Raw genomic sequence first — 26612 nt, 5'->3', positions numbered from 1 at the left:
GATCACCTCTATGATTATAGGATTGCATGAGTACTTAGAACTGATCTTTCTATAAAAGGGTAAGTTTGGCCCAAAGAGTGTCACCCCTTAACTGTAATCAACATTTATGACAATACAGCTTTCCCTTCTTAGAGGAAACAGGAAACACAATTAATATTTCCCAGCTCCCTTTTTGTTTTGCTGGTTGCTCTTTGAAATATCTCATTATCATTCTGCCTTCAACTGCTGGGGAATGACATTTGTTACGTATGAACATGATATGTATGTCCCCAAGTTATTGTAAATTATGTTCACCCTCTAAAATATTTTGTGGAAGCAAATAAACATAAGACAAGGTATGTGTAAGCCACTGAGTTTTTTCATTCATTTATTTGTACATCATTTTTTTTTATTGATTAATTCATTCATGAATGCATGCATTCAACAAGTATCTATTGAAAGCTTGCTATGTTCTTGTCTTGTGTGACGGGGAAAGATAGAGGCCATTATCTTATGGAGCTTATAGGCTGCAGGCTCGGGGGAAGATACATATATATGTATCTCGAACTAAATATGTTATATATATATACACACACACACACACATACATATTGCAGACTATATCTATATATATATTGCAGACTTTGAGGAATAGCTCTGTAACATCATGTGATATGAATACTAAAAGAGGCCTATGCTGTCGGAAAAGTTGTGCCTGAGGATAACATTTTCCAGCTGAGATCTGAGTAGATCTAGCTATCTGAGGGTGGAAGGAAAAGTGTTTTAGGAAGAAGAAATAACGTTCACAAATGGACAATTTTGAGAAATTAGAAGGAGATGAATGAATGAACAGCAGGGGAAGGTTATGCCAAAGAGGTGAACTCCTGCCAGATCATGTCCGATCTTCCCAGTCAGGCTAATGAGGTTGAACTTTATCCTAAGAACAATGGAAAAGCATTCACCAGTTGTAAACAGGCCTATGACATACTCATGACAAGAGCCCTGAAAATACAGTATTAATAGATTGGAGAAGAAAGGTCTTGGTAAGAAAGAGCCTAAGATATCCGAAAGGTAATTTCTTGGGGGTAAATATTAACGGGTTTGCCATTGTCCACCTTTAGGCTCCAATCTTACAGAGTACAAGCTAGGTCTTAGGAGTGTCTTCTTTTTCAGTACTCTAAGTAAACTAAGGAGCAAGACTCAGAATTGGATGTTCCAGCACAGGACTACTGAATACCTTGGGGACACAATGTCTAATAAGTAGTAAAACAGTTTCCGCCCATGCGCCCAGATGTTAGTCTATTACGTGTTCTCAGCAGAGTACGTCTCCCTCCCTGTAGGCCTTCATGTATTCACTTTCAACTGTTTAGAAAATCTTTTCTTTCTCCCCAGCAATCTGCCTCCCCCTTTTTCCCATCTAATTTCATCTCCTTTGGGTGAAAGGTCACTTGCTTTGATCAGGTCAGATCAAACTGTACCTTCTAGGAAACCAGAAAAACTTTTCCAATGATCAAAACTAAATATAGGTTAGATATCCTTGAGGTAGGCTCATGTGGCATCTAATGCATTTTTATGTTTATTCGGTAGCACTTGTCATTTAGTATTGTGATATTTGGTCTGTCTTATGCTACTAGGCTACATGCCTAATTAGGGCAGGAATTTGTCTCATTAGTATCCCTTTTGCCTACATCGCTTTCCTGTAAGAATGCCTAATAAACACTTTTACAATTCAGAATAAAAGGAAATGGGGTAATGATACCACTGTGAACACCATGATCATTCTGTGAATTGACTGCTTTCTATGATTATATAACTCTGAAGAATGTTATGGTCATTTTATAATGGACGTTGCAGTGTTTGTGGTGGTTTTGACTTTCTTTAAGAAAATGTTGGCCAGGTGCAGTGGCTCACGCCTATAATCCTAGCACTTTGGGAGCCTGAGGTGGGCAGATCACAAGGTCAGGAGATCGAGACCATCCTGGCTAATACAGTGAAACCCTGTCTCTACTAAAAATACAAAAAATTAGCTGGGCGTGGTGGTGGGCGCCTATATTCCCAGCTACTTGGGAGGCTGAGGCAGGAGAACGGTGTGAACCCTGGAAGTGGAACTTGCAGTGAGCCGAGGTAGCACCACCGTACTCTAGCCTGGGCAACAGAGCAAGACTCCGTCTCAAAAACAATTTAAAAAAAAAAAAAAGAAAAGAAAATGTTATGGAAGTCAGTTTCTGACCTGGAGCTTAGAGTAGCAGACAAAGGGGTCCTTTTTCTCTGTCAAAATATATGAAGGTCCCAACTCAGACATTTCATTCTAGAGATAATGCTAATTCTGTGTCTGAAACATTTGAGGTAGAAAAAAAGGCAGTTTCTAAATCGTGTTCTTGCCTGTTAGTCCTATGCACTGGGCTTGGTTTTCATGATCTTCTTTTCCACATCTCTCTGTACTCTGACCCAGGGACCACGAACGTTTTTCCCCTCACTTTTTATATTTAATGCTGTATTTGGAACCACAACTTCCTTAATCTGTTAACTCTACTTACTTGTCTATATTATGAAAATTGTATCACAAAGATGACTGTATTACATAATAGAGGAATATGTCAATATTTTCTCAGTGTATATAATAATGTGTTTATCCATAAAATAAGATGAAGTGTTAAAGGCAGCTCCAACTTAAGATTAATTAAGAAAAAGGAAAGATACTTATAATGGTTTTGGATTGAGTGAGTTCACACAGGAAAAAGTAATATACATTATAAACATTTCTTAGACAGTATTTGAAAGGGAAATCTGACTTGATAAAAATATAATCATATTTTTAACCACTTAGTTAACTTATATTTGTTTTATTTTATTTTTTAGAGGCAGGGTCTTACTCTGTTGCCCAGGCTGCAGTGCAGTGATGTGGTCATAGCTCACTGCAGCCTCAACCTCCCAGCCTCCAGTGATTCCCCTGCCTCAGTCTCCCCAGCAGCTGGGACTCTAGGTGTGCACCACCATGGCTGGATAATTTGATTTTTAAAGTATCTGTAGTGGCCAGGCGTGGTGGCTCATGCCTGTAATCCCAGCACTTTGGGAGGTCGAGGTGTGCAGATCACCTGAGGTTGGGAGTTTGACACTAGCCTGACCAACATGGAGAAACCCTGTCTCTGCTGAAAATACAAAATTAACTGGGCATGGTGGCACATGCCTGTAATCCCAGATACTCGGGAGGCTGGGGCAGGAGAATCACTTGAACCCAGGAGGTAGAGGTTGCAGTGAGCTGAGATCGTGCCATTGCACTCCAACCTGGTCAACAAGAGCAAAACTCTATCTCAAAAAAAAAGAAAATATTTGTAGTAATAAGGTCTGTCTGTATTGTTTAGGCTGGTCTCAAACTCCTGGCCTCAAAATGTGTTTGGATTACAGGCATGAGCCACTGCATACAGCCCATATATTTTAAATACATGAGTAAGAGTAGAGTGGGACAAATACAATATGATACAATGGAAAGAATATCAGATGAGGCATTTCAGTCCCCATGAGGACACATCATTGCTAGTTATTAAGGCTCATATAGTATATTTTATAATTCATAAAGCAAATCTACTGTAATGTCAAACATTTTTCTTTTCTAACTAGTTTAAGATGCTGGAGGTTCAAAATATTTTTACTTCAAAGGAGATCCAAATTAAAAAAAAATAATCTTAAAACCACCATTAGCAACAGCAACTTGGCTGGGCTTTGTGGCTCACACCTGTAATTCCAGCACAAGCTGGGTGGATCACCTGAGATCAGGAATTTGAGACCAGCCTGGCCAGCATGGTGAAACCAACCCCGTCTCCACTAAAAATACAAAAAACTAGCTGGATGTGGTGGTGCATTCCTGTGATCCCAGCTACTCGGGAGGCTGAGGCAGGAGAATCACTCAAACCCTGGAGGCAGAAGTTATGGTAAGCCGAAATTGTGCCACTGCACTCTGGTCTGGTCTGGGTGAAAGAGCGAGACTCTGTCTCAAAAAAAAAAAAAAGAAAGAAAGAAAGGAAAGTATCAACAGCTCAGCTGCCATCAAACAGGAGGAAGGGGAAAGGGGGAGTGCATTTTTAATGGGCACAGAGTTTTAGTTTGTGGAGATGAAAAAGTCCTGGAGATAACTGGTGGCCATGGTCACAAAATGATGTGAATGTACCTAATGCCACTGAACTACAGATTTTAAAATGATCAAAATGGCCAATTTTTATTGTGCATTTTGCCCTAGTAACAAATACTGAAAACCTACTGACAGGAGATTGCTGTGAGGAGGCTATGTATGTGTATGTGTCTCTCTTCATTCATTTGACAAGAGTCCATTTAGACTGGCTCTGAGGACTTTTTTGCATATTTTAAAAATTAGTATAAGTTGATATTGGCTTATGTTGGTACCAACTGTCACATGAAAAAGCCTGTTTTAGACAAAAGTGAATGATTATATGAGCGTGTTCTGCTGCAAAATTTCCAGAAGAAAAAGAAACCATGAATATTTTAAAAACTTCCTTTCCGTCTCCTTTCCCTCTCTTTTGCTTTATATGTGTGGTGAAAAAGAAAGCTATGAATTGAGGCTTATTTCTGAAGATGCTGAAGATACTCATAAAGGAACAAAGTAGGAAGGAAAATTCGCTTCTAAGGTCAGACCATCAGGCAAGAAATCAACAGACATGGGTTCTGAGACTTACTTGGTCATTTATTAGCCCAGTCTCTAGGTGTCCGTGAGCGTCAGTGTTTTTTGTTTTTTGGTTTTTTTTCAACATAAAGTGGGGAAAATTATGCCTTTTCCTTTTGATTTACAATGGGTTGATGTATGTAATCATGTTTTATAGATTATAAAGTGTTCTAAAAATTTAAGGTGGCATTATTGTATCTACTGGCACTACAATAAACTATTGCTTTCACGAATGATTTCCATGGTATAAAATGAACGAAGAATCTAAATGAGGAGCGTTGCTCCGTTCTGTGTTGATTATATGCCAGGTTATGTCAGCCTAGGGATGAGTTGAAGCAGAGAGGCTGCTACAATTTGGCTTTTTGATTTCCCTTATGGTTTCTCTCTCTCAATCTGTGCACTGAGCAAGCAGCTCTCTCAAAAACCCTTGAATACAAATAGATATATATTCAGAAGAGATAGGTTTTGAGTTATCTGAACTCCAGTTATTTTTGGACAAAATTCATTTGAAAAGAGAAAATAATAACAAATGATAATAAAAGTAAGAGGACTAAACATTCATGTATGAGAAATAAAGTGGAATGCAGTGATTGTGTTTCCTCTAAACAGTTGCTTTTGTAATATTTAGAGGGTGATGTGCAACATGCTACTGGCCTGCTTTAAAGAATGCATGTGAAATACAAGCTATAATGCAAGAAACGTATGCTATGGATAATGAGGATGGAGTTATTTTTCATTAAAGGCGAAGAGCTACAGTTATGTCTGTGTGAGTGTCCTTGTGTGTCTCTGGGTGTGTGTACATCTGTCTGTGTGTGCTTGTGGGTGTGTTTCTCTCCCTCTGTGTGTGTGCTGGCTCATTTGGAGATGGAGACAGAGGCAAGGATCCATTCTTTCTACTCTAGGAAAGGTTTATGCTCCTTGAAAGAGATACTGTTTATTTTCTTGCTATACCTTTTGTGAAGTATTGAGACTCTTGGACTGTGCCCTGTCACTCAGTAGGCTGAAGTACAAATGCTAATTTATTGCCAGACTGCAGCATTGTGATTTGCATTCCAAATCAGCTTGCAGATTCCCATTATAAATTGCTGTCCTCTTGTTTCTTATCTCAAATTTCTTCCTCCCTTACATCACTCTTTTCATTCCCTAACACTGACCTTTCAAGAAATTCCCTTTCAAGAGATTCTCGTTGGAAATCAGCAGCCTTCGTGGGCTAAAATCATAACAATAAATAACAAAGACATCAATAGGGTTTTTCCTTCCAGTGGTGTTCTCCCTTTTCCTTAAGAGTCATATGGCACTAAGTAAAATAATTACTTAAAACATGTATCTCTCAGGCTTAGAGCTTTATACTCACTCCTTTGACAGCCACGCTTCTATTTCTTTTTAAATCTCAAAGGTGTGGGCTTACAAGTCCTGTCTTAGTAATAAACTTTTGCAGAGAAACCCTGAGATGGTGTAATTGCATCCTTTCTTGGCACCTTAAATCAAATTAACTAAATACTTAGTGAGGAGAGAAAAGGAAAACACATTTTTTTGCAACGTATCTGACTGGGTGAGAAGCCACTGCTGCAGCATAAAGAACCGACGGGAATCTGGGCTTTCCCACTCTGGAAGCGAAGGGGGGAATTATGGGTTGGTGGTCGGCTTCATGTTAGGAGGACACCCCTCCATCTGTTCACAGCTCAGCCTGTTTCCAATTTAAAGCCCAGATTTCAATACAAACCTCAATTTCTTTTCCCCATTTTAAATGCAAAGCAAGACTTGTGAATCATAGTGTCTCTGTTCCTGGGATTCAGACCAAATTTTCCCCCAAAATTCTCAGGCTGTTTGTTTGAATACCTGCTTACAGTGGCACACAATGGGCAGCTTTGAGAAGAAAAATTGATAATCTTCATGGAAGAGTAATTTGAATGAAATTACACTTGACAGCTCGTCTCCAAGCAAACAAGAGGAACGAGGGAGCCTGAGCTAAGCTCTGAGGACTTGCCCAAGCCACTGCTGTTGGAGCTTCCCAGGGAAAAAAAAAAAAAAAAAAAAACACCAGTTTTTCCAACATCTAATTGAGCTTTTGATTAATTCCGTGTACCAGATTCTACTGAAGAAAGGTAGCCATGGAAGAGAATATGGAAGAGGGACAGACACAAAAAGGTACTGTGCTAAAAAGCGTTTATTTGTAACTAAGTAATTATTTTGCAGTTTCCTTGTTTGCTTTAGACACTTGCCAGTAAGGCTAATGAATGTTTCTCTCTTGGAAGGCATTTTGTTCCTTCCTCTCCTTTAGTCTGTTCCTCACTTGCAGTAATGTCTGGCACGAATGTTGTCATTATTTGCAAATCTTTCAGATATAAGTAGCGAAATGCAGAGTCGAGTATTAGTGAGAAGAGCATTGCGGTATTGTAGTGAACTATTCCTTAGACCAGTCTTTGTTAACCTTCATTTATTTCGTGATTTCACGCTTGCCGAGCTGGGTCAAGGGATCCCTAGTGTGAGCCACAAATACAATATTTGGAGTTAGTTAAAAATTTGGTGATGGAACCACTATCCATACCTTTGCATGGACATCTGATAGAACAAAGACCAGGACCATTAATTATCTTTTGATTGCTACACGTTTTTTAAAACAATCTTTAAAAAATAAAAACATAAAAACAAGGATGCACTTTCGGTTTAAGCAGATGGAGCAAAAGTTCATAAATGTTCAGGGTGTATAGAAACGTTAAGATTTTCCTTTCTATATATAGTTGACTGTAATCAACTTCTGAGTAATAAATGTTAAAGGAAATTTTTTGATGCATTTTTAAAGCTTGTCTAGGTATATCTGGCTGTATGAGTTAAAGTGAAATTGCCATTTTTGTAGGTTGAAATGGTCAAATATTGGTAATTTGGAATGATTCAATCAACTCGAGAATTGTTTTAATGTGTCAAATGGTAGCTTCAGAGGGAGCTAGCTTTCACCCCAGACAGGCAGCGTTTCTCTCGTCTGCTGCGGGCTTATGTAATGTCAGAGAAAATGGTCTCATTTTCTTAGGACTGAAACGGTAACACAGGTAATGCTACATAAAGGTAATATTCAAGAGTAGTGTTGAAAAAGATTCAGCTATCAAAGTTAATTTCAAATGTATATAAAGGCATTTATTTTAAAAAACTATATTTTATATGATAAAATATACAGAGTGGAGGCACAGTATAGTTACCATATTTTTAGCTATTTAGCTATGCTGGGTTTCTTCCCTTAATGTGCACACACATACTTTGAGGCATATATGGTGCATATACACAGACACACACACGTAATAAAAGACCATTGATATTAAATATATGAAAGTTTGATATAAGCAAAAGGTAATAGATATTTCCCAATTTTAGTCCTTAGCACCCTTATTAATGATAATCTGTAATAGAAACACAAAAATCTACATTAATAGCATGTGATCTATTTTTAAATTAAAAAACCTCAGCTCCCTTTATTATATGCACAAATAGCCTAAGTATTCATCAGTGATTGTAAATGGGAAATTTTAATGGTAATTTCTGTTCTTACAAGGTATCTCGATGGACTGTTTTAATTTAGAATAAAATATCTTATGACAACATCTTTTTTGTAATACCTAATGATGATACTTATTGGCCGATCAATTTGCTTAAGGAAAGGTAAACAACACTTTAAATAGAGCAATGATACTCATTACACTAACTAAAACCTTGAGTTAAATCATGGATTGTGCTAACAGGTTGAATGTGTCTTAGCAAGCTTTGGTAGATGCAGGAAGCAAGAAAAATGATGTAATTAGTTGCGATTTTTTTTTTCCTCAGGTAACACTGAAAAGCTTTCTTTTATGGGGGTGGAGGTGGCAATGCTGTGAGGAAAGATTTCTGTCACAGTGGGTTTTTCATCGTTAATATATGCACCAGCAACAGTGGTGGAAAGCAATTTTAAATCAGAAAAATGTTTAGTGGTCTATCAGTTTGTAAATGTATGTGAATACAATATTTATAGTTTAGGTTTTTTTCTTAATTGAGAAAAAGAAGATTTAATTTTCTTCACTCTTGATGTTCTGTTCCTCTCAACTACGCCTATGACACCTTTTCTATATAAGTTTGTTGTTAGAAAGTTACATTTGAATCGAAATGCTCTGTCGATATGTGCGTGGGTTGTAACTGTGAAATTACTGGAGGAGCAATTTGACAAGCAGATAAAATCGTTAGAGATTTTTCAAGAGTTTAGGTGGAGAGACTTAATGATCTGTCTCAAGAAAAGCAGCATTTTGTGTTCTTATCCTGTTTTTCTTAAACTGCATAGGATTTTCTTAAACAATAATTCAGATATCACAGAGTTTTCTTCCATTTGCAAGAAGTAAGTGGCTTTTCCATCTTTTCTTAAAATTTAGACCTTGTCTTTCCTGTCACATGTCACCAAGACTTAAAATTCACATCAGTGTTTACTCATATTACCTTGCAAATTCAACTAGAATGTAAAACTGAGTGGTTTCATTAATTAATTGTAATTTCATATGTTTGAAAATAGAGATACTTGATGCTCAAGCACTTAAAGAGATCATCCATAAGAAATATATTTTTCTTCATAGTGAGAGCCCACTCCCCCCTCAAGCTTTAAAAGGCAATTGAGAATAGTCCCTTAACTGTTATCCTAATTTAAGTATATGTGTTCAGCCAGAGAGGGAGGATAATTTAGAAGTATGGGTGACTTCACCCACCAGCCATTCTGTTCAATGAGCCCACGCTTGATGTGAAACTGAAATGGGAATCATTAATCTGTTGCTCCATCAATTTCTGCCACCCTCCCCAAAGGTGAGTGTCTCATTATGCTGAGGGGAGGCTAGTATTTTAAGAAACATATAGTTTTTGGTAAAACGTGGCCTCTAAATAGAAGCCACTTACTTCATCTTGTGTTCAGCCAAAACTGAACAGCCAAAATGGTATTCTAGTACTGAAGAAAAAAAAAAAAAAAAAGGAAAAAAGAAAAGAATGTTTGGAATTTGGTCTTTAGTATGGCCGTCCTAAACCTAGCATCATCTGTCACCAAAATCAAGAACCATAGTCACAAAATCATGGCAACAAGGACCCCAATTACTGCAGAGGGGTTGAGCAAAGTGAATAAAGATATTTGGATGAAGATTTAACAGGTACGCATTTATGACTTGTAGCCATGCAACTGTTTGTAGAACATTTTGCCAAATCTTAAGAGAAAATATGTAAATGATTTATGGGTTTCTAATTAGGAGTGAATTGGTGAATACACATTCAGGTTGCCAGACAAGTGGGTGACCATCTCTTTGTGGACAGCCCTATTGAAGGCCTTGTTGAATTAGGAGGGGTTTACAGAGGAAGGCTGATGAATCAATGAGTAAAGGGAGCAACAAAACTGTATGGAGATAAAAAGAAAACAACAATGGACAGAAAGAGCCAGCAGTTCATAAATTGACAGCTTTTTTTTTTTGAAAAACAATTTTTGAGATTCTTCTACACATTTCTTGTGTTGGTAGACATCCACTTTCATTTTTAACAGTCTATACCATACCATTTTTTCAGTTCAGTTTAGTTATTGAACATCAGAAACATAATTAATCACTTTTACTAGCAAGATTTATTTTTCAAGGAAAATGTTAGTAATAATAGCAAATATTTAATAATCCAAGCACTGTTCTAAGCATTTCATTTGCAGTGTCTAATGTCAATATATCTTGACATTAGTTAATAAATAGTGATTACAGTTTTTTAATAAATATCAAACGTTCTTTGACTTTATGGTCACACTATTTAGTCAATGGCCATTGGGTTCAAACTCTACAGGAAACTAAGAGAAAACCTCACACAAACATCCAGAGAAAAAAGAATTGTCATGTAACAAAATGAGATAGTCTTCCACTTCAGTTCCAAGAAAGATTATGAGGTGGTCAGAAGGGAGAATGAGCCAAATGATTTCTCCATTTTCATAATTTGACTGAACTGTTCCAAACAGCCAAAACCATGATGGATTTAATTTCTGAACATGAACATTTTATGAAACAGGTCTCAAAATTACATGGAGTATACCAGAAAGTTTTGATCAGCACAAAAGATAACAGCCACAGCATCACTCACCATGTTTTTCTAGTGTAATAAACCAGCAGCTTATATGAGTCTGTGCTGTCAATGTCAACCACCGACTTTTCCAGCACCAAAACCCCACCTACCATCGACTCAGTGGAATCAATCCTTGGTGACTGTCAGGGATTGGGTCACAATATACAGCCAAAGTTCAATGGTCATTGTTCATCCTTAGCTCAATAGCACTAACCTATTTGTCATTTCAGCATATCTTTAGCTTATTAAAACCAATAAGAATACATAAATGAAAGGAGAGTGTACAGGTTTATTTTCTTTATTCTTCATATCAATGTTAATGTCTGCCTATCTCACTATTCAAAATACTGTACAATTATTGTTGACAAGAGAACTCTTCATCATATACTTTATACATTTATAACATGTATTACTATAAAGGAGTCTATGCACAAAAGGATATACTGTATATTGTACTTAATATATAGTATATTTAATATACAGTACAGCTTATATGCTGACTAAAAGTCTCTTCAGACATTTTTTTGCGTGTAAGATTATTTTTATCTTGAAACCTAACCTTTCCTTAAGTAGACATCATCTCTGAAGAAGAGACACCACTATAATCAATGAAAAAAAAATAGGCAGTTTTGGCTTTAGGAGACTAGGAAATATTGACCAACCTATATTGCCCAGTGATTTCAGTGCCAGACACTGGCCTAAGGACTTTACCTAAATGAACTCATTGGCTCTTCACAATAACCTTAAGTGGTACTAATGTTGAGGAAAATATATATCAAATTGGTTAATTGACTAGACCCAAGTCACATAGCAGTAAATAGTAGAGCTGGGTTCGATACAATCAGAATGAGTCCAGGTTCTGAACTTTTAGCCCCACTCTCTAAACTAGATGTCCACAGGTGCCTGCCTGGCAGCCACACTCCTTCGAAGGACTGCCTCCCCAACATGCTTCCATTGCACTCATCAGCTGTGATCTGTAATTTATTGTTGTGTTCCTTACCACCAACTCTGGCTTCTTTTCCTTTGCCAGATATGAAAACGTTTTCAAGGGCAGCCAATCCCTGAGTGCACTAGCAATCTATGACTTGTAAGTCATGAATTGAATCCAAAATGATGAATTGGTTCAATTGGCCTTCTTTCTTGAGAACTGGGAAAAAAATGATTCTCAGTATGCTCTGAGGATCTCTTTATCCCATGGCAAATTTTTATAATGCCTATGCTGCCCCGTCTTTCAGCTACCCTGGGTGAATCTCTATTCTTTGCAATCAAAAGACCTCTAAATAAAACAAATCTTCAGATCCTTTTAGGAGTCTTACATAAAGAGGCTTAGTGCTAAGAAATTTTCCCTGAGTTTAACCTGGTGAGTGGAAGCTGAATCAACTGTATATTTAATGTATTAAATTTCAACTTTGACACCACTCTTTAGTATAACCTTGATGATTTTGATTTTTTTCCCTCACTGATCTTTTATTTTTTACAATTTAAATAAGTTCGTCCCTAAATCATTGCCTACCAGTAAGTATTGGTGGTATAACGTTTGGGGAACTATTGCAAAGAAATTAAAGGACAGAATGTGTGTGGTTTATTAATAGATTTATAATCCTTAATATGTCATTGAAGTCTGTAGACTAGTGGCTAAGAAAATAACAAAAACAACATCAAAAAGCTTTAAGCAGTCGTTTAAGTGTAAGAATTAATAATTTGTTTCTTAGCTGTTGGCTACTTACAGACCTATGAAAAGGGAACTGGTTTTATCCATCTAGTGGACAGACTTCATCTCAGCAAATACTGTCACAAATCATCTCTTCAGCTGCCGTTTCTGCATTTGGATAACAAGGCTGGAAGAAAAGTAGAGAATCAGATTTTATAAAGCATGGAGAAAAAAATCTGTCCTAAGATTTGACAGCTGTGCTTTTACTCGCATTGTGCTTAACCTGAAGTGTCCTCCTGGGTATAAGAAATTACTTTTATACCTTGGTGTTTTCAAATGTAGGTCTATAACATCTGTCAGTAGGGAAAATTAGTTATATTTTTAATAAAGTTGAATAGATATTCCCAGAACTTCTGCATTGTTGTGGTTATGTCTGCTGTGGTTTAGATATAACATTTTAGAATTTTGTCATTTTATATTTTCATTGGATCAGTTGCTAATTATGGTTTCTTTTAGTGTCTGTGGTACTGTTTATCTCAAAGATCCAAAATATTAATAATACATTTCTAACATCTTGTTAGGATGAAGGATATGAATAGATTTTTCACAATATCATTAAAATGAGTGAATTCACCTTTCCGAATGAAAGTGCTTGATATAGTTACTTCATTAATTCCTTAAATTAAAGTTTAAATATTTAAAGAGACTAAATGAGAAGTACAGCGTGATAGATAGATAGGTAGATATTGATAGTATTCTTGGAGTGATGACTTCTAAGAAATGGTTTTTAGAAATTAATTATTCCCTAATTCATCAGAAGACAATGACTCATGAGGGATTCATAGGATACAGGAGATCACTCCTAGTTTGTCCATTGTGAACTCCATTTTCCCCCAAGCAAAGACCCCTCCCCCACCATTCAAAATGTTTGACAGTTTTCTTTTTCATACATCGAAGGCAGACTGCCTGGCTTACTTTCAAAAATCCTTTTGGATAGCATCCATACTAACAGGTGGCACAGCTGTGGATTAGCTGACATTACAAAAATAATTCATGATTTTCCATGTGCTTTCAAGTTGTGACCATTGTCTTGGATATTCTTAATCTAACAGTAACTTCCTTCTTTCTACCTTGAACAATACAAAGAAAGAAAAACAGAAGATAACTGATTTATTTTTTAAAATTGTAAGTGGGAAATATAATTTTGGTCAAAGATGAGAGTCGGTTCCTTACTGGAGTCTGTTTATAGAGTTCACTAGGGAATTAAGTTATAATATGGGGAAATCTGAGGTCAGAAAAAAGGAAGAATGACGGTTGGCTTTTAAATGATGTGTATTAAGAGACGTCAACATGTTAGAATATTAACTGCTGTATATATCCAGATTCATTTCCAAAAGAAGACACTTTCTCACATTGTTTAAATTGTTTAATGTTTTTGGACTTAAATTTTTATCATATGAAAAATGATGAGTTTTAGTATACTTACCTCCATCAAAGAGAGGAATTGGATGGACTATCCCTGAGAATGATGCTAGAAACATAAGAGATTGTTCATATTGCCTCCTATAAGGGGGTGGCCATGCTTTTTCTTAGTTATCAAGTAAAAGTGAGGCAATTAAAGCATTTTGCTAATTAGCATTTTTCATTGATTTATAATAGAACTTCCAATGTCTGGGAAACTATTTTCTACAATTTTTTTTTTTTTTTTTTTTTCTTTTTGAGATGGAGTCTCGCTCTGTCGCCCAGGCTGGAGTGCAGTGGCCGGATCTCAGCTCACTGCAAGCTCCGCCTCCCGGGTTTACGCCATTCTCCTGCCTCAGCCTCCCGAGTAGCTGGGACTACAGGCGCCCGCCACCTCGCCCGGCTATTTTTTTGTATTTTTTTAGTAGAGACTACTACGGGGTTTCACCGTGTTAGCCAGGATGGTCTCGATCTCCTGACCTCGTGATCCGCCCGTCTCGGCCTCCCAAAGTGCTGGGATTACAGGCTTGAGCCACTGCGCCCGGCCTATTTTCTACATTTTTATGTTTGCAATTAATATTCCCCATGAGAAAGGTTATCTGAATGGTGAATTACCTATTCTTTCTTAACAAAAGTAAAATATGGGAGAAAAACTTTACACCTGTATTTATTCCCTGATTGTTGTTTTATGCAAAAAAGTTTAGTAACTAATTCAAATAAAGAAATAATACATACCCAAATTTGCTTCCCCCCAAAACTTCACAGCTTTTTTTTTTGAAAAACAATTTTTGAGATTCTTCTACACATTTCTTGTGTTGGTAGACATCCACTTTCATTTTTAACAGTCTATACCATACCATTTTTTCAGTTCAGTTTAGTTATTGAACATCAGAAACATAATTAATCACTTTTACTAGCAAGATTTATTTTTCAAGGAAAATGTTAGTAATAATAGCAAATATTTAATAATCCAGGCACTGTTCTAAGCATTTCATTTGCAGTGTCTAATGTCAATATATCTTGACATTAGTTAATAAATAGTGATTACAGTTTTTTAATAAATATCAAACGTTCTTTGACTTTATGGTCACACTATTTAGTCAATGGCCATTGGGTTCAAACTCTACAGGAAACTAAGAGAAAACCTCACACAAACATCCAGAGAAAAAAAAAATTGTCATGTAACAAAATGAGATAGTCTTCCACTTCAGTTCCAAGAAAGATTATGAGGTGGTCAGAAGGGAGAATGAGCCAAATGATTTCTCCATTTTTCTAGTCAAAAATTTATTTTTCCTATAATAAGGGCATTTAAATTCAAATTTTTGTAACCACAGACTCTACATTTGAGTGGCAGTAAAGAATTATATTTATTTTTCTTCAAATACCTTTCAAAATTTCAATATTCAATACTAGAATTCATTATTAAAATAAGGATTGAGCGTTGTTTGAGCAATGGAACTCTTAGATATGACACTAAATGTGGTTTGTCCATTTAAAACCAACCATAGGCTTTGAGAATCTCTGTCTTAAAAAGTACCCTTGTATTACCAAAGCCAGATTCATTTAGTGGTTTATTGTCTCGAAAACTTGATTTTAGTTTTTCATCAAGTTAAAAAAAAAACAAACCCTTTTACTGTGAAAAGAATGCTTTGAATACTGGTCAAAATACTTGAGCTTAAAACATTTTAAATCTCTGCTCAACTTTTTCACAGGAAAAAGTTGTAATTAAGTCATAAGATCTAGAATTCAGAAACCACGCACTCAGATTGTCTCCATGAATTTTCAACATGTATAAGTGCCAGCAGTTTTCAGTTGATCATCCTAATGAGTGGCCAATTGACTTTTGGTTTCCCAATCAGATGACTTTTGTTAAAGCCCTGGCTCCTTTTCTCCACCTTCATTTTCTCTCTAACTTCATCTGTATTATTCAACTGTATTTTTTTCAAAATCTCCATTTTGAGAATTAATTTTTGGGGGGTTTAGGTCCATTTAATGTGAGTTAGACGTAATAATGACTTGGTAAAAGCGTCTATTATAATTCCTGGAATGTAGTAGGAGTTGAGTAAATGCAGAGATTCCTTCTCCACATTTCCTTTCCTCTCATCATAACACACTGTGCCCATCTGAGAAACTGACCAAGCAATTTTCCTTGAGTCAGAGAGCTGGAATTAAAGGACTAATAAGTTTTTTGAATTGTTGTAACAATTATTTCTTAAATGTTTTAATTTAATATACGGCACCTCTTACTGTTTACTTTTTTATGTATATGTCATGCCGTAGCTCCCTTCTCAAAGTACAAATCCCTGAAGGGTAAAGATTTGTCATTTGTTCATGAACCCAACCTGCAAAGTGCCCTGAAAACAAACCTATTCATAGCTGATTGATGATGATGATGATGGTGATGATGGTGATGAAAGGAGAGTAGGAGGAGAAAGAGAAGGAAGAGGGGGAGGGGAAGAAAAAGAAGAGGATAAAGAGGAAGAAGAAGGGTTCAACTGTACAGACTAAAGAAAGAATAAAACACAATTTTTTCCCCTAAATAGAGACAGATCTAACAGAGCAGCTAAACCTGGCTTGGGAGAATTCAGCAAGGGCTCCATTTTATGCCATTAGATTTGAATTAAAAATAATTCTTTTCTTCTTTGACCTGAAATATATTCAGCAGTTTGGTAGCAGCCTTCTTGAAAAATGAATAGATTTTCTTTTTTTATTATTAAAGAGCCCACACATATTTTTAGCATTCTGATTCTAGCAATGAAGTCAAATATATTAAACTGTCAGGTTCAGCAAATGGTTACTGGAACTTGGAAAACTATGTCTTATAATATTTTATAATATGCTGTTAAAATTTAACGAAGTAGTTTACAAATTTGCTGACACTAGGCTTACTGTGTTCATTCATAAGAATTGATCAAAGAAAACAAAATTATGCAAGAAATAACAGTTTGAAATCCTTGAGGACAGTTTAATAAGATAAGACCTTTTATAGGACATGTTTAGTAATTTTTAAGGCAATGAACTTAAAAAATAGCATGCAATGAGTAATCAATTTTCTTTTGCCTTCTTTTAAGCTTTATTTTAATTTTTGTATTTTAATCAGTATATAGTCTTATCCAATTGGCTTATATTTTAGATGGGGTCACGACAGAATCTGAAAACAGATCATTTGAGATCTAGTCAATGGTATTTGAAGAGTATTTCTTTCTAACCTTTCAATGTTCATCATATTCTCCCTACAATTTCGGTATACTAATTTTTTTGATGTATTAATCACTAGTTTATGTTTTGAGATGAATTTGTGATACCATTATTTGGTGGAACTGAGAATGAACTCTTATTAAACAACTGAAATAACTTCTTGTTTTATAGGTCAGTTGTATAGCCAGGCTGAAAAGTATAATCTTGAAGAAAGATAAGCTTATTTATTTAGGTGTTATTTTTACACAGTAATTTTTTTTTTTGCAACACTACATGAAAATTTAATTCACAAAGAGACAACAAGAATGTATTTCCATGACTGATCTCTACAACACCTTTTAGCAACTTTGAGCCCCCTCCCAAATGATTGGGATCAGCATATTATACTTACGTGGAGAGTAGTATACTTACCAAAGGTCTAAAAGGAGCTACTGATTTATGACACATGTGTTCTTTCATATCATCTGTGTATCAAGAGTGACCACTAATTTTACATAAATATCAAAATTTCTTTGCCCATTGTTTCTGCTAAATTGGAAGGAAACTTTGTGTCATACTTACAGTTATATCATCACTGCAACATTTGGACTTAACTCTGGTACTCTATTTTCTTTTAAATTCTTCAGTGATGCAAAAGCAACATCACTATAACCTAATGATGATGAAGTCTTTTCAGGCAACTGTATTACCCATGTTTGTGTCCCTCGAGGCATTCCATAGTCTTTAAAGTATTAAAAAACATAGTGTATTTATTTATCTAACATACTCAATTTTAAAAAATGTATCATATCCACTGGTCACTTCATTCCACCTCTATCAGATTCCTGGAAAATTCTCTCCTATTAACTGACAAATGTATTTTGCTTCAGCCTTCAGGTATTAATAGATTTATTTTTTTTTTAAAGTCTACTGAGTGGTTTGTTACCTATTTGTCTGTATTATAGATGTATTAGTTTGAACCGTGTCAAATTACCAATATTAAACACTTTTTATCTACAAAACAGCTATTCAATATACCTATAATATTAGTGTGCTACATTTATAAAAGTTTTTAACGTGATCCTGATTTCAATGTACAAAATAGAAATATAGGATATGAAATAATTAGGATCTGCATATTATACTTATGTGGAGTGTAGTAAACTTACCCGGCATTCTCCAAAATCCTTGGGAGGTCATTAATTCGCTGCTTAGTTTTCCCTGTTAGCAAAAGATGGCAAACTATTTGCAGACTTTATTGTCTGACACATTTAAATTTAATGAAAAAGCTAACATTGATCTCATTTCTTAGGTTTCTTGAGTTCAATACTTGGGAGGCTTGTTAAACATAGTGCTAAGATTAACAAGTGTTTAAGACTAACCCTGTTTGTCTTAATGTACACAGTATGTCCTTTAATCTAGAAAGGGGAAAATGTGTTTTGTTTTTCCTTGGATAGAATAACACTCCAAAAATCATTTTCCATACATGTGGCATGACTCAATGGAGTCTCAGAGCCCACAAGCTGGGAATGCCATTCTGTTATGAGGGGGTTCTCTTTCAGATCCTCTGGGATGAGTTTACAAGGCTGTTTTGTGGTCCTTGAGGGAAAATGAGTTATATACCATTTCAATATTGAATGTAACCCAGGCATTAACCTGACCATTATTACCTCTCTGGTGATTTTGAAGTTTTATTTTGCAAGAAACAGAAGCCTTCATTGAATGGGTTTTATGATCTGTGTTTTAGAAATATGATGAAGCCATGGTTTAGGCCTCAGAGTGGACAATAACACGGTATAGTACTGAAGGACAATGGAATGCACTTTATTTTATGTAGATATATAATTTTAGCTATTATTTGTTAAGTGTGGGTATGGAAACAAGGGGGGATTGATGTGAGAGAATTTGATGCACCCGATGTTACTACAGGACGGATTAAAATGTTTTAGACAAGATTTGGCCTAGAGGTTTTTCTCTGACTTGGATAATTTGCATTCAGTGAAATTAAAATGGTATTGATATTATATAATATAATGGTATTGATGTGTATATAATATCTTATATACACAGGGTTAGCATACATTGATTAAGGAAAACAATCTATATCTCTACCTAGATTTGTGTATATGTTATATAATTTTGTTTTTGTTGTATTTTGTGTATTCTTTTTACCTATTTATTTTTATTTTGTACATTCTCAAATAAGATTACTCTTCAGTTTAGCCCTCAACCATAGCATTCAGCCCTCAACCACAGATTACACAGTTATTGGAATTATTTATTGGCTTCCTCACCACTTTGGAATCCATATACTTTTAAAAAATATTGTACTCTCAGGATCATTTTTTTTTTGAAATTAAAATTTTGAAACATCTTTAAAATTTAGTATTAAAAATCCCATTTCAGGGTCCATAGAAGTTGAATGAAAAAAAGAGCTAAACCTCAAAAAATATTTGAATTATATCCTTATCAATAGGGTTTTATATTAAGTCTCTTGCTCAAGGGTGTTCTGTTTGTTTTTGAAAACATTTGCTACTTTTAGGGTGACAAATGCAGTCATTTGGAAGTGTCTGTTATACCTCAGTCTTCTTGACTCCAATATTTCCATTTTTTACTTTTGTATACAAAAATAGTAATATTACTTCTGTGCCTCGTATGCTTTTACTTTCTTGCACAAGTTCAGTCACTATTCTTATAAGTTGAGTTTGCAAAACTGTTCTTCAATTGACTCTTAGATTCCTAGATACTTAGATTCAAGCAGTTCTTAGTGTGAGAGGGGAATGTTAAAAACTATGAGCTCAGTGTCTGTTGTTTTGGAAGAGGTCATTGAATGCTATTGCCCCACAATGAGTCAAAATGAGTGGCCCAGAGTCAAAAATTAAAGAACTGCATGTATTTTTTGGCCAGAAAAGAAATGATTTATATTATAGAAAAGGGTTGATGCCAGTGATACTCTAGGAAAGGGAGCTGACTGGAGCTCCCTAAGACAGATGAGCAAAGGGAGACTCTGAGTGCTGCCTAAGACATCTTGGGGCAGGAAAACAAGATTGGAAGAGCTATTTAAAGCCACGTTGGGAAAGAACAATGTTGTTTCCTGTTTTGCAAAATGGAAAAAGGAAAAAAGGAAAGGAGACGGTAGACTCATATATTTTAAGCACTATGTATCAGGCCACTGAAATCTTTGAACTCATTCCTCATAACTAGCCTCTGGCAAGGATTTCCAATTGCTTTCCTTTCACTTTCATGTGCAATACAGCAGAGGACATGCCAGACAAAAACTGAATACCTCTTTTGGTGTAATATAAAAAAATGCATTTTACATTTCCCTTGGCAAAATTGCTTTCCGAGGAAATCCACTGTATTCTAAGGAGAAAATGGGACACTAAGAAATATATGTCTTTACATTCCAATGTGGGTTACATTTGTTCTGAAAAAGAATCGACTTGGGATTAAGAGACTAACAGAAAGAACATATTTGAGAGAAGTAGTAACATTCAAAACTTACCTGTCTGTGATTGTCAGTAAAAGAGTTAAGTTGCCTCTCCTTCCCCCACCAAGAAATATAATAATTAGAAAGTTAGTACAAAGTTTGTATGTATATTTTTGATAAAGTGATTCTGGTAAATACACAAGAAATACGACATAAGTTGACCATATTGCTCATTGTTAAATCTAATTTAAGTGTTTCAAGTTTTCCTCATTCTGTAACCTAGCTTTTCAGTTTTGCTCTTCAAATGAGGCCATTATGTGAAGGAAATGGTCATTTGTCTTGAATAACTGGATTGTAAGCGTCATAAACAGAGTTTTCTTAGCCTTAAATAGGTGAATTGACTGCTTTTAGGATAATTTGGGTACATGGTAATCTTAATGTCAAGTTTAAATAACTCAGTTTCATTAAAAATTATTAAATGACATAACAACAACCTTTGTGAAAGGTGAGGTGATTATGCCTTAGATTGTTATAAATGAATAACTTAGAAGAGTGATTATTTACTTTGCAATGAATGTGTTATGTTTGTGATTTGAGGTTTATTTGTCTTTTTAAGTTACACAAGTAACTTAAAGTACTATATTCTGAGTAGCTCTTCAATATTAGTTTGCTTTGGCATCACCTACTTGTTGATGATTATGGCACTTCATTTCCCCAACTCAAGTTTCTGATTCAGTGAGTATGGAGTGGGGCCCAGGAGTCTGAATTTCTAGTATTTTCTCAGGTAATGCTATATTTGTGGATCCTGGAACCACACTTAGAGAATTGCTAGTTTTGTAGATTATTGGTTAAAAACCCTGGTAGCTTTCCCAATTGTGATTCATAATTTATATACCAAGGCAAAGATATTATGGATTTGAATTCCCAAAATTTGAGAGGAAATTATACTCAGAGATTGCAATCATTTAAAATGAGAACTTTAAGGGTTTTCTGGACAACACCTCTATAATTTTGCCTTTGAAAATGAAAAGAATTTCGAAGTCTACAATCATGTACACAAGCCCTTGACTACTTCAAAAAGTATTGTGAAATGACTGGGAGGCTGTGGTGGGCCGATCACTTGAGGCGGGGAGTTAAATGATATATAGCCTTTAATCTGGATTATTCAATAGGCATAGAAGGAAACTGCAATCATGGAATGATGGGGGAAATTGATTGAGATAGCCTACAGTTATTGAAAATGCTACTGCATGTAACAATAAAACAGTTACCATGTATTCCATATACATGGGAGCTCAATTATTTGAGGGCAGGATATAAACATTGATATCACATCACACATTGCTGCTGGTATTAATACTATTGTCAATCCCAACAGCTACCTACCCAAACATCATTAATAAATAAATTTTATGACCAAGATTATGAAAGGCCCAATGAACTCTACCTCTGAATAGAGTTAAAATAGTTGGTTATCAATATTGTGACTGAATAAGATCATAGAACATCTTTTATCTACAAATAAAATGAATAAAAAGAAAGAACTGTAACTATCAGGACCCCAGCTATTACCATGTGCTGTAGAATCAGGTATTTGCTTTCTGGCATTATTTGGTTCAATTTTACATGTGTTAGTTATCTAGAAGAAATAAAATGACTAGCAGCTTTTCATGCATTGGTATGGAATATGATATTAAATTTGCCAGTATTTTTTTTAGAGAAGAGAATCTTTAGTAATCTGAGAGAATTGAGTACTTACTAAAAACAACAAAGAATGACATAGGATTAACACACACCAAAAAAACAATTCAGGACTTATGAGAAATGTTTGAAAATACTGTTTTGAGTCAGAACAACTTTCAAAGCATGTTTAGACAGGAAAAAAATTGTGAGGTTTTGTTCCTAGGGGTATCACTGAGAGGAAGGTAGTCTTCAAGCTCCTTCATTGGTGCATGCTATTTGCTTCTTTGTTTTTGAACTAATGAATATATAATGAGTTCCCATAGGAATTAAACTTCACAACTGCTTCCAGAATTCCCAGATGTAAATATCACTCCTAAATTATAATCCATATTTGGTAAAACAACATAAAAGTATTGTGAATGCAATCAAATAGGGTGATTGGTTTGTATTTTAGCTTTTGCATACTTATAATGAAAAACACCAAAGTACCAGAGGGAAGGTAGAATAAATAAACAGAACCATTCAAACATAAATTCACATTCTAACTCTGCTATATACTGGTTGTGTTTTCAGGCAGTTAACTTCTGATCAAGAGACTTAATTTTCTTATCCATCAAATAGGAAGAAAACTGTCTATATGTTGGAATAATTGAGATATTTAGAAACCATTGAATGCACTGATTGGTAAATTAGAGATTATCAAAGTAGATTTTTATTCATCTTTTAGATTATATTATTATCTTCATTCATTATGTTATATCGCCTCCTTGTATGTACTTAAAGCCATTTACTTGCAATGTTTGTGATTATATGTAACACAAATATAAGTCTTATTAATAAATAAGTAGATAATTAATTTAGAATGACTAGTTGCTAGCCATTCTTGTAAGTGTCACTGTCCAAGGCAGACTACATTATAAAGCTTTTGATGTAGAAGAGGTGGGGACAGACAGCAACTAAAACAGCATTCACACATAAATAAATAGATATTTAAGAAAATATCAGTGATATAGTTTGAGAAAAACAGGGTGGCCTGTTAGAAAGTGACAAGATTGCAATCAAGCTGTTAGTTTCAACTGTAGTCTCATATGAAGGTTCAGTTGGAGTCGGGGGAAGAATCTGCTTAGTGGCTCACTCAAGTGATGACTTGTTGGCAAGCCTGGTCCTGTACCACATGAACCTCTCCACAGGGCTGCCTCATGCCATGGTGCCTGGCTTCTCCAGAGCAAAGGATGTAAGGTAGATGGGGAGAGAGATTCCATGTAAGTTGGAAGCCACAGTACTTTTACTTATTTTATTTTATTATATTTCATTTTATTTTGAGACAGGGTCTTCCTCTGTCACTCACACTGGAGTAAAGTAGTGATTATGACTCACTGCAGCCTCAAATTCCTGGGCTCAAGTGATCCTCCCACCTCAGTCTCCTCCCAGCTGGGTCCACAGGTGTGTCCCTCCATGCCCAGCTAACTTTTTAAAAGTTTTTATAGAGATAGGGTCTCAGTATGTTGTGCAGGCTGGTCTCAAACTCCTGGCCTCAAGCAATTCTCCTTCCTTGGCCTCCTAAAATGTTGCGATTACAGGCATGAATCACCATGTCCACCCCACAGTGCTTTTATAGTGTAATCTTGGAAGCAACATTTCATTGCTTCTGCCGTATTCTATTCATTAGAAGCAAGTCAAAAAGTGCAGCCCTTACTCAGGTGGAGAAGATTTCAGAAAGACATGAATGCTACTAGGAAGGGATTATTGAGTGTCCTCGAAGAGGCTACCTGCCTCAGATAACCATAGGCACCTCAGCTGCAATATGTCCAAAATGGAATTTATCAACTGACTGCTGAATCAACTCTACATCCTTTGTTCTTGACTTCCATCACATCTGTCATTTATGTACACTGTGTCCCAAGCTAGAAGTTTACAGGTCATTACTAATGCCTTTCACACTTTCTTCTATATTTAATGAGTTATCAAATGCTTTCATTTCAGAAATATCTTCTAATTCCGGATTCTCATCTTCATGTACTCAGTAATGTAATTGACTATTTCCTTAAGCTATTGAGGTTGTGTTTATTATGCTTCTCTTCATCCAATCTCTATTCACTTTAATTAGAATAATTTCTCTCAAACAAAATATATTCATGGATTCTGTTGCTTTAAAGGCTTCCATTGTTTATACTACCTATAAAATTAAATCCATTAGCTTTATTTTGGTATATCAAGCCATTTGTAATATGGCCCAAAGCAAAGTTTCTAGGCCTATTATCCAATCTCATCATTCAGCATTGAAATAGTCTCTTGGCACGCCCTCAGGTGATGTGTACAGGCCCATCATGATTTCCTTTCCATCTTCTTTCTTACCGACCATGCCTCAACCAGTACCTCATCAGGAAGCTTTTTCCAGGCTTTCATATTCATCGTAAGTCATGCAATTCCCCAGGTTCCAGTACATTTCTATAATGTCATACAGCTCATTGAATTATCAGCTTCATTTTTTCTCTTTCTATGCTATCCTTTTAGAATAACTTCCGAGCAATATGAATCTTGAATTCAAAGTTCTGAACAGAAAAGTATAATGATTGACAGTAAATACTGAGAGAATAAACAATTCCTTGTTTAAGTTATTGTGTGTAATTGCACTGTATCTTTGAAAGGAAAATATTTATACTATAGAAGGTCCAAAGAAGGGCTATGAACAAGATAAACATTTGATTATGGTTTCTATTAGGGACTCACATACATAAATCTAAAGAAATTATATGAATATTCAACACTTATTAAGATAACATCATTAGCTAAGCACTGTTTCAAGTGCATTATGTTTATTAATTTACATAATCCTCACAATAACTATACAAACCAGATACTTTTATTACTCTTATTTTATGGATGAGGATCCTAAGACCCAGAGATTTTTGATGATTTTTCCAAGGTCACTCAGTAGTAAGTGGTGAAGTTGCTTCTTAGGCCTGTCAATGTAGATCCAGAGACTCTGTATTACTCTAGAAGGAAAATGGTTTCCAAAGATGCATCCAAATGAAGATGACATAAATCGACAAAGGTTAAAAAGTTAAATGAATCCAAATCAAGATGACATAAATTAACAAAGGTTAAAAAGTGAAATGAACAAAGACTAAAAGGCAAAAGACTAATTAGGATAAATGGATGAAATTATATTTGTGAACCAAGAGGATCAGAATTTACAGCATCATAAAAAAGTATTTTAAAATATTTTCCCTCTAAATATCGGGAAGAATTTTGGCAGCTTCCCAGAGTTTAAAGAGGAAAAGAACTCCTACTATCATAAACAATGGGAAATGCATTTCTGAAAGTCAAGACATCACATGATCGAAGTAAAAAGTATAAGTAGTGTCTGATGTGAAGAAGAATTCGTGGAACTCGGCTGAGCGTGGTGGTTCACACTTGTAATCCCAGCACTTTGGGAGGCCGAGGCAGGCGAATCATCTGAGGTCAGGAGTTTGAGACGGGCCTGGCCAACATAGTGAAACCCTTTCTCTAATAAAAATACAAAAATTAGCCAGGTGTGGTGATGTACGCCTATAATCCCAGCTACTCAGGAGGCTGAAGCAGGAGAACCCAGGAAACGGAGGTTGAAGTGAGCCAAGATGGCGCCACTGCACTCCAGCCTGAGGGACAGAGCGAAACACCATCTCTAAATAAACAAATAAATAGAATTCATGGATCTCTTACAGACTATTCCAACATGTTCTTAATTGCTGTAAGATGGGGACGGTGGGTATCCAGGCAATCTCCACCAACAGGGTCCTGGATAGCTCAGAGGAAGAGGATTCATATTGTATGAAGCCATAGAACATCTTTTAGAAGGGCAATTATTATTAATTTTCTGGAAGAGTTCTACCAAAATACATAATATAGTCCATAATAGTAGACTCATCTGTACTAGTTAAAGAATGTATTAACATGGATAACTTTTTAAGATATAATGTTAAATGAAAAACCTAGGACCACAAGTGCAGACCACCGTGCCTGGCTGATTTTTGTATTTTTTGTAGAAATGGGATTTCACCATGTTGGCCAGGCTGGTCTGAATCTCCTGACCTTTGGTGATCTGCCCGCTGCAGCCTCCTAAAGTGCTGGGATTAAAGGCATGTGTCACCATGGTCGGCCACATTGTTAACTTTATCATTGCGTGTTATATTATTTGCTTTATGTTTGAAAGGTTTCTTAATATAAATATGTAAGAGAAAAGGCATTGTGAATACAATAACATGAGAATCCCATATGTACTTCTGTCTTTAATTTCAATATTTCTTTTGAAATTGGCAAATAAACTTTCTGATCAGATGTCAAAGAATTATAAGTTAAATTCCAAAATAAAGAGTTTTACATTGTATTTTAAAATATAAACTTATTAAACAAACTGAAATTTAGCATCTCACATTTTACTAATATTCATCAATTATAATTATCAGGTGATGTATTCTAAGTAAACTTAG

At 35.5% G+C, this 26612-nt stretch overlaps 1 protein-coding gene across 4 annotated transcripts in view; it reads left to right on the top strand.

The window, feature by feature from the left end:
* The window catches only part of GPM6A (glycoprotein M6A), a 368540-nt gene that overhangs the window by 181640 nt on the left and 160288 nt on the right, over positions 1-26612 (top strand). The window contains exon 1 of one of the 4 annotated variants that reach the window (XM_074040779.1): positions 4507-4619. The exons of 1 other annotated variant lie outside the window; for it this stretch is intronic. Coding sequence is in view for 1 of the 3 variants with exons in the window: in XM_015450559.3 (XP_015306045.1) it covers positions 6766-6802 (37 nt within the window). In the remaining 2 variants the exon portion in view is untranslated. Of the gene's footprint in view, positions 1-4506; positions 4620-6208; positions 6803-7590; positions 7702-26612 lie in introns of those variants that run through there. 2 more of the 4 variants (XM_015450559.3, XM_074040778.1) reach the window with 2 other exon arrangements.

This window comes from Macaca fascicularis, chromosome 5 (genome assembly GCF_037993035.2).
Source record: "Macaca fascicularis isolate 582-1 chromosome 5, T2T-MFA8v1.1".
Taxonomy (NCBI): Eukaryota; Metazoa; Chordata; class Mammalia; order Primates; family Cercopithecidae; genus Macaca; species Macaca fascicularis.
This window is presented reverse-complemented; position numbering and strand designations above follow the sequence as displayed.